This window comes from Pithys albifrons, chromosome 28 (genome assembly GCF_047495875.1).
Source record: "Pithys albifrons albifrons isolate INPA30051 chromosome 28, PitAlb_v1, whole genome shotgun sequence".
Taxonomy (NCBI): domain Eukaryota; kingdom Metazoa; phylum Chordata; class Aves; order Passeriformes; family Thamnophilidae; genus Pithys; species Pithys albifrons.
In genome coordinates this window covers 2,430,264-2,441,161 of record NC_092485.1, presented here as the reverse complement: position 1 = coordinate 2,441,161, position 10,898 = coordinate 2,430,264, and the positions used below count along the sequence as shown (strand labels likewise).

The 10,898-nt window shown below is 52.9% G+C and overlaps 1 protein-coding gene across 1 annotated transcript; it reads right to left on the bottom strand.

Moving 5' to 3' along the window:
• Positions 1-261: 261 nt before the first annotated feature.
• NRAS (NRAS proto-oncogene, GTPase) lies at positions 262-9,784 on the bottom strand. The gene is made up of 5 exons (XM_071578600.1): positions 9,645-9,784; positions 8,287-8,465; positions 6,878-7,037; positions 5,957-6,080; positions 262-5,120 (listed from the first exon to the last, which is right to left on the bottom strand). Exons 1-4 carry the CDS (start codon positions 9,753-9,755, stop codon positions 5,961-5,963), a joined length of 570 nt encoding a protein of 189 aa, XP_071434701.1. The 5' UTR covers positions 9,756-9,784; the 3' UTR covers positions 262-5,120; positions 5,957-5,960.
• Positions 9,785-10,898: the final 1,114 nt, after the last annotated feature.

The following is a 10,898-nucleotide window of genomic DNA, read 5'->3' as shown; positions in this document are numbered from 1 at the left end:
TTTTTTTGACAAATTCAGCAAAAATATTATGAGAGACCCCACAAGAGGCACAGATTGGTGAGGTCACTAAAACTGGCTCTGGCCCAAGCCCAGGGCAGGGTTTAAGGGCACTCTCAGTGCCAGTTGATGCTCTGGGGCACACACAGGACACAGCTCAGCACAGAGGTGACAACTGGAGCAAATCTCAGCCCCACACAGAGCTGAGCACTGTGACAAACCTGTAACCCACCCCCATGCCCAGATCACAAAAGAAAGAACCAAAAGAATTCCAAGTTTATTCTTTAAAAAAAAAAGTTATTTAAGAAGCAAAATAATTTACTTCAATTCAAACCAAAAGAGATGCATTATTGAAAGCAAATAATTAAACAAAGTAACAACAAATTAGCCCTTGGGTTAAAAGTCCAGATCCAACAGTCCCCAGCCATCCTGGGGGTGATGCAGAAGGTCTGGGGTGTACAGGGGAACACACAGGTCAGAATGGGCTTCACCTTCCTCTGCTCTCCTTCCCCCACAGGCCTGAGGTTGCTTGAAATCCAATTCCACATCACTGAGCTGTGCTGAAAACCAGGACACCTTCAACATCCTGTTAAATACCCAAAGCCCCAGCAAGGACAAGAACTAAATCTGAGCAGTTGTTTGAACACCCTTAGGGAGGGGGACACAGAGAGGAACAACCACAGAGTCCCACAGAGCTGTTCTCAGCCCCAGCACAGAAACACTGATTACAGTTAGTGGCACTTGGAATTTTGGAACAAGAGCTTTACCCTATTTTTTTTTTAATATTTTACCTCAAAGCTGTTTTTATTTCCCAGTAAAACCAGCTTGGCACTGGAGTGCTGTTAGTTGTAAATGACATTTACACTAAATCTACAAACCCACCTTTTCCAGGCACCTGTCCTGTGCAAAACCTTCTGTGCTTATCTTCTCAAAAATTTTCCCAGAAGTTCTTGGGGTTTTGTCCTTCCACAGTTCTCAGCTGCCACCAAACCCAGGGGTTTCCATGGACACCAAACCCAGGAGTTTCCATGGACACCAAACCCAGGGTTTTCTTTGGACACCAAACCCAAAGTTCTCCATGGACACCAAACCCAAAGTTCTCCAGAGACAACAAACCCAAAGTTCTCCAGAGACACCAAACCCAAAATTTTCCATGGGCACCAAACCCAAAGTTCTCCATGGACACTAAACCCAAAATTTTCCATGGACACCAAACCCAAAGTTCTTCATGGACAACAAACCCAAAATTTTCCATGGACACCAAACCCAAAGTTCTCCATGGACACCAAACCCAAAGTTCCCCAGAGGCAGCTGGAAACCAAGTACAGCCATTTCCTTCCCACCCCTGACTGGTGCAACACCCTGACTTGGTGGTACCTGTGCAGGTGAGCTCTGCAGCTCCCACAACCTGAGGAACCTTCCAAAGGTTCCAGAGATGACACAAACCCAGACCTGTCCCTGCCAGGGCTTCTTCCCCTCACAGGTTTTACAGAGCCCAGGAGAAAGGGAACAGCAGACACAAAGCAGGTGCATTTGCCTCTCAGTTCCCACACATTTCTGAGGATTTCCAGCTCTTGGAGTTCCAGCTGCTGCATTTCAGTGACAACCAGAACACACAGTGCAACGTGGAGCCTTTTTGGGATGAACCTCCATGCAAAAGGCACCATTTTCCACACTGAGCACAGACTTCAACCATCAGATGTTCCCAGTGCCCTGAACAATCCTGCCTGCCAGGGAACAAATTCCCACATCTCCCAAAGAGCCAAAACCCACACAGGACCTGCATGGTGGGATCTCACCCTTCAGACTTTCTGCAAACTCCACATTGCTCTTTCCCACCTCCTGCCTCTCAGGACCAGATGTCCATCCCAAAACTATCATCCTCCAGGGGGGATTCATCACCTGGACACTCTTTGGAAGCAGAGAGTCATCCCCTGCCAGAGATGCTTTCATCAAAAACTTTCCTTGATAAAACTTTCTGAGCCCTGAGAGCCTGAGTGATGCCACATTTGTCCTGCAGCAGGAGATCAGTCATGGGATGGTTTGGGTTGGAAGGGACCTTAAAGCTCAGCCAGTTCCACCTCCTGCCATGGGCAGGGACACCTTCCATAGCCCAGGTTGCTCCAACCTGGCCTTGGACACTTCCAGGGATGGGGCAGCCACAGTTTCTCTGGGCAACATCAGACAAACTGAACTCAAGCCACAGTTCTCCCACCACTGTGTGTTTGGTGCTGGAAAATGAAGTTTCATGTAAAACTATCATGGGTTTAATTCTTATCAGTGTCACATCAGTCAAAGGTAAAAAATAAATTGAAAAAAGGACTTATCAGGATTATTGTGGGAAAAGAAAATGGGACACAGATTTATCCTCTTCATTCCAAGAAGGGAATTAAAAATTAAGGAGTGAAGCAGGCAATATTAAAAGGAAAATTCTTTTTCTCTCTGTTTACTGATTCCTAAATTCCATTTGAAACTGAGAACTCCAAATGAAGATGTATCACTGTCACCAACACACTCAAGTGAAGCCTCCTACAATTCCTGCTCCTGCCATTCCTGCTCCTGCCATTCCCGCTCCTGCCATTCCCTACTCCCTCAATTCCTGCTCCTGCATTCCCTGCTCCTGCCATTCCTGATCCTGCATTCCCTGCTCCTGCCATTCCTGCTCCTGCAATTCCTGCTCCTGCAATTCCTGCTTCTGCCATTCCTGCTCCTGCAATTCCTGCTCCTGCAATTCCTGCTCCTGCAATTCCTGCTTCTGCCATTCCTGCTCCTGCAATTCCTGCTCCTGCCATCCCTGCTCCTGCCATCCCTGCTCCTGCCATCCCTGCTCCTGCCATTCCCTGCTCCTGCCATTCCCTGCTCCTGCAATTCCTGCTCCTGCCATTCCCTGCTCCTGCCATTCCTGCTCCTGCCATTCCCTGCTCCTGCCATTCCCTGCTCCTGCCATTCCCTGCTCCTGCCATTCCTGCTCCTGCCATTCTTGCTCCTGCCATTCCTGCTCCTGCAATTCTTGCTCCTGCCATTCCTGCTCCTGCAATTCCTGCTCCTGCCATTCCCTGCTCCTGCCATTCCTGCTCCTGCCATTCCCTGCTCCTGCCATTCCCTGCTCCTGCCATTCCCTGCTCCTGCCATTCCTGCTCCTGCCATTCCTGCTCCTGCAATTCCTGCTCCTGCCATTCCCTGCTCCTGCAATTCCTGCCCCTGCATTCCCTGCTCCTGCCATTCCTGCTCCTGCCATTCCTGCTCCTGCCATTCCCTGCTCCTGCCATTCCCTGCTCCTGCCATTCCCTGCTCCTGCCATTCCCTGCTCCTGCCATTCCTGCTCCTGCCATTCCTGCTCCTGCCATTCCTGCTCCTGCCATTCCCTGCTCCTGCAATTCCTGCCCCTGCATTCCCTGCTCCTGCCATTCCTGCTCCTGCCATTCCTGCTCCTGCCATTCCTGCTCCTGCAATTCCTGCCCCTGCATTCCCTGCTCCTGCCATTCCCTGCTCCTGCCATTCCCGCTCCTGCCATTCCCGCTCCTGCTGCTCTGGCGCTGCCCAAACACTCCCTCTGTTGGCTGGAGCTCCTTCCTCTTCCCTCAGGATCTGGGAATTCAGCCTTGCTCCTGAGCACCAGGCTGGAATGCAGCACCAGCAGCACAAGCACCAGGCAAGGGCACAGCATTCCCGGGAACTCTGGTGGGGTTGGAGGGACCTCCCTCGTGCCCCCCATTCCGGGGGCAGAACTCGCAGCATTTCCCGCCCCAGCACCCGGAGCCGTCGGAGCAGGCCCAGAATTCCCACCAGTCTGTCCCACACCTCCTGTGAGGTCATCACTGAACTCATTTCCTTCCTCCTTTTGCAGGGATGCTGCAATCGGGGGCTGGCTCAGCCCTCTGGGGCCTTTCCCTCCAGCACAGAATCCCAACTGCTTTGGGTGGGAAGGGACCTTAAACTCATCCCATCCCATCCCTGCCAAGGGCACCGACACCTCCCACTATCCCAGGCTGCTCCAAGCCCCTCCAGCCCGGCCTTGGACACTCCCAGGGATGGGGCAACCACAGCCTGTGACAAAGAAAATCAAAAACCTCCTGACAAGGAAACTCTCCAACAACCTTTCACAGTCCAGAGACATTTTGAAGAGACTCTTTAAGAAAATAACTAAAAATAAAACAATTTGCAAGTTACAGAGAGAGCTGAGGAACAGCTGCCCAAACCAACCTCCAGTTACCAGATTAACCAGGGAGAAGCTGCCTGGAAGTGTTGGCAGCTCATGGTAAAATGAGCAGCCAACTGAGTTGGTCCAGCTTGGAGAAGGAAGAGATCTGAATGCTGCAGGAAAACAACACAGAATACAAACTGTTCCACCCACAGAGAAAGTCAAACACAGGTGCAGTGTGTCCCCTCCCTTGTTCCAGAGTCTCTCCAGTGCCTGCTGCACCTTCCAGCCCAGGAATTCCTGTTGCAGAGTCCTGCCAGGCACAGATCTCCCACTCCACACTCGCCTGCTTCACACAATGAGCTCCTAAGAAATTCCAGTCCTTGGGCTTCTCCTCAACCCAAGGGACAACTTCAGATCTTCTTAGCAAACAGGCACTTAATTAGGAAAGGTTTTCCTCTTTATTACCCCAATGAAGGCTCAGGCAGGTGGCACTCCTGGCACAATGGAGATGTTCACTTTGCTGTGCAGGTGCCCAGGGAGCAGAGCCCACCTGGCAGGGGCAGGGGCACTCCTGGTGGCACAGGTGACATTGCTCTGTGCCACTCCTCTGACAGCACTGCACAGAATCCAACAGACAGGGGACACACAGCACTTGTAGCTTTTACTCTAGAGGTAAAGTGTCATCTTTTTCACAGCATTGAGTCTCTATAGTTCACTTTTGTGACTGGTTTTCTTCTGGGACACGGTGAGAAAAGGATCCCAGCACATCCAGAGGTGCTGCTGCTCCAAGAGCTGAGCAGGGAGGTAGATGCCATGGATGTTCTCTTCAGATGGAGCACGGAAAAGGACCTTGTGCTAATTAACTGCTGCCAAGAGTCTGTCCCTGGCACCAAAACACTGCAGGGCATCAGCAAGAGATGCAGCACAGGAGCATCGAGACTCGTCCAGCAGCTGCACCTGAACCACCTTTCCTTGGCATCTGAAACAAAGACATCTCCAATTAGCACCTCGTTAGCTCTGCCCAGCTCTGAGGGATGTGCCCTGGCACAGGGCAAGGCCTGAATCACAGAATCCCAGATTGTTCTGAGTTGGAAGGGACCCACAGGGATCATCGAGTCCAACTCTTAAGTCAATGGCCCACCCAGGGGATTGAACCCATGACCTTGGTGTTATTACAACCAAGTTTAACCAACTGAGCTGTGCTCTGCCTGTTTTCAGTGATGAGAACACCTTTTAGAGAGCTGTTGGAAGGAATTTCTCTCAGCTGGGAGCTCAAATTCCATCCCTTGCAGCATTTTATTTGGTTCATCTTGGAAGTGGGAACATCCCAGAGGAGCAGAGCTGGAATTACCCAGCAGCAGCTGAGTGACTGCACAGCTGGACACTCTCCTTTCCAGCTCACATAGAAATCTCTCCAGCTCACACAGAAATCTCTCCAGCTCACACAGAAATCTCTCCAGCTCACACAGAAATCACACATCCCCCAAACAGCCGAAGGAAGGAGACACTGACTGGAATGAGACAGAAAACCACTGAAATTGGTGCAAACCACAGAATCATGGAATGATTCGGGTTGGAAAGGACCTTCAAGATCACAGGGCAGCCAAAATGCTGGGAATGAAATCTCCTTTTCTTGAGCTTTGTCATCAACTTAGAGGGGATTTTTTGGTTTTTGAGAAGTGAATCACCGTGGGATCTGAATCAACAAGGGGAAAAAAACCCCACCTATGGCAACCAGCATTTCTAAGCCACACTGAGCCATGACTGGAAGGCAGAGAGACAGGAAAGCAGTGGAGGAGTGGCCTGGCAGCTCACCTGCTCACATCACAGCACAGGACAGGCCCATGCAGCCCTGGTTCCCATCCTCGCTGCTGTTGAGCTTTTTCATCCGGTACTGCCGGATCTCCCTCACCAGGGTGTAAAAAGCATCTTCCACGCCCTGCAGGCAAAGGGAAGGTCAGGGGGTTTCTCTCCTGGAGCTTCTGGAATCACTGATTTTCCATCCCACAGTCCCAAAATGCATTTGAAAGGCACAATTCTACAGGAAGAGCAGCACCCACCTTACCCCACAGCTCGGAAATGGTTGAAATTTTGGTGTCCCAAACTGTCCCCTCCCAATCCTGACTCTCCCTGGGGGAACAGCCATGAAAAGAAACCTGGGAAACCCTCACTGTGGGGAGGTTCAATGCAGGAGACAAGCTCCCTCTTGCCTAATCACCCCTATTTCATACAGTTCTCAGAATCTAATTCTTTAGAATTTAATTCTTTAGAATTTAATTCTTTAGAATTGTCTGGGTGCTGCTGAATTGCAGCTCCTGCTTCCCCCCTGGTGCAGCCTGGACAGAGCCACGTGCTCAGGGCAGCTCTGCAGAGAGAAGCCCATTGTCCAGGCTGGGGCATTCTGTCTGTAAACATAAGCTTGTAATTGGCTTTCATTAAGAAGCCAGAAAAACTGAGCAGGTCTGGGGTGACCAAATGCTTTGAGAGCAGCTGAAACTTTGCTCCTCTTCTCACACCTCTGACAGGGAGTGAGGACAAGCCTGAAGTGATTCCTGCACTGGCCCGGCCCGGTGATAAACACAAAACTCTCTCAAGCTGGAAGTGAGAAGGGAAATGAAAGCTAAAAACGGGTTAGAAAACATTCCTCCTGTAGATAAAAGGCAACAGCACCTGGGAAAATGCCAGAGCATCCAGCACTTCCCCCCAGGAAGGAGCAGGGCCCAGGGAGCCCCTCACCTGTCTCGTTTTTGCAGAGGTCTCTATGAAGGGGATTCCATAGCTCTTGGCTAATTCTTGAGCCTGTTTTGTGTCCACTGTCCTCGTGGGCAGGTCACACTTGTTCCCAACCAGCACCATGGGCACGTCATCTGAGTCTTTCACCCTCTTGATCTGTTCTCTTTAGAAAGACAAATTTAAAGGAGAAGTTAGGAATGATTTTCTAAACAAAAAAACTGGTTTAGTTCAGCATTCAAACAATCCTGTGGTACAAAAATATATTAGAGCTGGGCAGGACCTCAGGGGTTCAACCCACAGCAGGATGGCAAATTACTTTGTGCACTTCATTTTCTAGTCCATGAGTGACTCTGTTTTTCTCACCCATTTTCTTGGAGATGATTTTTGTGCTCTCTAAATGTCATCTGATTCACAGAATTGCAGGGGTTGGAAAGCACCTCTGGAAATCATCCAGTCCAACCTCCTGCCAAGGCAGGGTCACCTGGAGCAGGTGAGACAGGAATGTGTCCAGGTGGGTTTGGAATGTCTGCAGAGAGGGAAACCCCATGCCCTCCCTGGGCAGCTGTCCCAGTGCTCTGCCATCTCCATGGAAAGAAGTTTGTCCTCATGTTGAGGTGGAACTTGTGTTTTAGTTTATGGCCATTGCTCCTCATGCTGTTGCTGAAAAGTGTCTGTCACCACCCTCTGACACCCCTTGGAGATATTTGTATGCATTGATATGATTAATGATTAACACAACAACCCCCCAGACTGTCCCACTCTTAATTGATTAAAGATGGTGGGGAGGCCCTGGAATGGAATTCCCAGAGAAGCTGTGGCTGCCCCATCCCTGGGAGTGTCCAAGGCCAGGTTGGACAGGGCTTGGAGCAACCTGGGCTGGTGGAAGATGTCCCTTCCCATGGCAAGGGGTGGGATGGGATGAGCTTTAAGGTTCCTTCCAACCCAAACCAATCTGGGTTCCATGTATTGGCACCGAACACTGAACAGCTGCACAAACTTCCTGACAGGAGTGCAAGATTTAGAATTAATCAATTATTTAGTCTTCACTGAGTCACTTCTCTGCCTCACTTCATAGAATCAGCTGGGTTGGAAAAGATCTCTGAGATCATCAAGTCCAACCCTTGGGCCAACTCCAGTCCCTTTACCAGATCATGGCACTCAGTGCCACGGCCAAGCTCAGTTGAAAAACCTCCAGGGATGGGGAATCCACCCCCTCTCTGGGCAGCCCATTCCAATGCCTGAGCACTCTCTCTGCAAAGAATTTTTTGCTGATATCCCACCCGAACCTTCCCTGGCAGAGTTTAAGCTGTGCCCTCTTGTGCTACTGTTGGTTGCCTGAGAGAAGAGACCAATCCCCACCTGGGTACAACTTCCTTTCAGGTCCCTCCCCGTGGGGCAGCCCCAGCTCACACCTGTAGAGGTTGATGTCAGCGAAGGATTTGCTGTTGTTGATGGCAAAGACACAGAGGAAGCCCTCGCCAGTCCTCATGTACTGGTCCCTCATGGCACTGTACTCCTCCTGCCCCGCCGTGTCCAGGATGTCCAGCAGACACGTCTCGCCGTCGATCACCACCTGCTTTCGGTAGGAGTCCTGCAGGGCACACACAGCACTGCAGGGCAGGGACACTGAGCTGCCTCCCCCACCCCGGGCATCGGTGGTGGGAAATGGAAATAACAACCAAAAGGGGGGGATGAGGAGAGGGGAGATTTTCCAGCTACTCTAGAGAAGGTTGTGGCTTCCTCATCCCTGGAAGTGTCCAGCGTGAGGCTGGACAAGGCTTGGAGCAACCTGGGATAGTGGAAGGTGTCCCTGCCCATCTCTGGACAAGCTTTAAGGTCCTTCCAAGGTGTCCCTGCCCATCCCTGGACGAGCTTTAAGGTCCTTCCAAGGTGTCCCTGCCCATCCCTGGACGAGCTTTAAGGTCCTTCCAAGGTGTCCCTGCCCATCCCTGGACGAGCTTTAAGGTCCTTCCAAGGTGTCCCTGCCCATCCCTGGACGAGCTTTAAGGTCCTTCCAAGGTGTCCCTGCCCATCCCTGGATGAGCTTTAAGGTCCTTCCAAGGTGTCCCTGCCCATCCCTGGACGAGCTTTAAGGTCCTTCCAAGGTGTCCCTGCCCATCCCTGGACGAGCTTTAAGGTCCTTCCAAGGTGTCCCTGCCCATCCCTGGACGAGCTTTAAGGTCCTTCCAAGGTGTCCCTGCCCATCCCTGGACGAGCTTTAAGGTCCTTCCAAGGTGTCCCTGCCCATCCCTGGATGAGCTTTAAGGTCCTTCCAAGGTGTCCCTGCCCATCCCTGGACGAGCTTTAAGGTCCTTCCAAGGTGTCCCTGCTCATCTCTGGATGAGCTTTAAAGTCCTTTCCAACCCAAACCATTCTGGGCTTCCTGCCCCTTTTAGATAAAAAACTACCAGCATCTAAAACTATCACATTTTAGACCTTACTCAAACCACGACATTTTAAACTCTAAGCTCCCTCAACCTTTGTAACAAACCAGAAAACCCCTGTTTTTTTCCAAGAAATTCCTCATTTCGCAAGACAAGGAAAAAAGGGTGTTGTTAATCCCATCACTGACAGGGACCCGCAGCTGTTTTGGTTGCCTTGGGCTGCTTGAAGAAGCCCGAGGGGGACCGGGGAGGGATCTCTGCAGAGCCCCGCGCTGGGCTGGGCTGGAGGGTCCCCAGTTCCTCCCAGTGCCTCCCAGTCCCGCCCAGTCCCCGGGCAGGGAGCTCGGGAAGGTTTTCCCGGCGTTTCCCACGCCCCGCAGCCGCACCTCGATGGTGGGATCGTACTCGTCCACGAAGTGGTTCTGGATGAGCTGGATGGTCAGCGCGCTCTTGCCGACGCCGCCCGCGCCCACCACGACCAGCTTGTACTCGGTCATGGCCCCGCGCCCGGCCCGGCCCCGCCGCCCGCGCCGCTTCCGCCGCCCGCGCGTCACTCCCGCGCCGCTTCCGCACACGCGGCACGGCCGCGACACGGAGGGACAGGGAGGGACACGGCGGGACAGGGAGGGACACGGCGGGACACGGCCGGGCAGCGACACGAGCGGGACAGGGAGGGACACGGCGGGACAGGGAGGGACACGGCGGGACACGGCCGGGCAGCGACACGAGCGGGACAGGGAGGGACAGGGAGGGACACGGCGGGGACACGGTCGGGACAGGGAGGGACACGGCGGGACAGGAGGAGACACGGCGGGACAGGGAGGGAAACGGCGGGGACACGGGCGGGCAGCGACACGAGCGGGACAGGGAGGGACACGGCGGGACAGGGAGGGACACGGGATGGACACGGCGGGACACGGCGGGACAGGGAGGGACACGGGCTGGACACGGCGGGACAGGGAGGGACACGGCGGGACACGGCGGGACAGGGGGAAACACGGCGGGACAGGGGCGGGCAGGGACACGGCAGGACAGGAAGGGACACGAGCGGGAAACGGCGGGCAGCGACACACGCCCCACGGGGCGATGACATCCACCCGCATCCTGCAGAGGGGGAGTGACACCCACCCGCATCCCGCACAGGGGCAGTGACACCCACCCTGCATCCTCTAAAGGAGGAATGACACCCACCTGCATCCCGCACAGGGTGAATGACACCGGGCAATGACACAGACCCAAACCTGCATCCCAGAGTTTGAAAGGCAGGAATGCCACCGAGCCCCATCCCTTGGAGTTTTAAAGGAGGGAACTGGAGTTTTAAACGGGGAATGACACGGAGCCCACATCCCACAGCCCGTGGTGGTTCCAGAGGGGGCAGTGGCACCGAGCCCCTCATCCCAAAGCTTTGAAGGGATAACAACACCAATGCCAGTTTTGAAGGGGGCAAAGACACAGAGCTCCCCACCCAGAGGTGTAAAGGGAGCAATGACAACAAATCCCTCCAGATCTGAGCAGGTGTTTGAGTCAAACTTTGCACGTTTTTCAAGCTGTTACTCAGCAGCTGGAGCTGGACAGTTCTGATTAAGTAACTGCACTGTGAGGGTTGTATGTTTGGCTAAGCTTTTGTTCTAAGGCTTAGA

Coding starts and splice junctions, on each gene's coding strand:
- NRAS (XM_071578600.1), bottom strand. CDS start 9,755: ATGACCGAGTACAAGCTGGTCGTGGTGGGCGCGGGCGGCGTCGGCAAG. Junction 7,038..8,286: donor GCTGACATCAACCTCTACAG/GTGTGAGCTGGG, acceptor GTCTTTCTAAAG/AGAACAGATCAAGAGGGTGA. Junction 6,081..6,877: donor CCTCTGCAAAAACGAGACAG/GTGAGGGGCTCC, acceptor CTTTGCCTGCAG/GGCGTGGAAGATGCTTTTTA.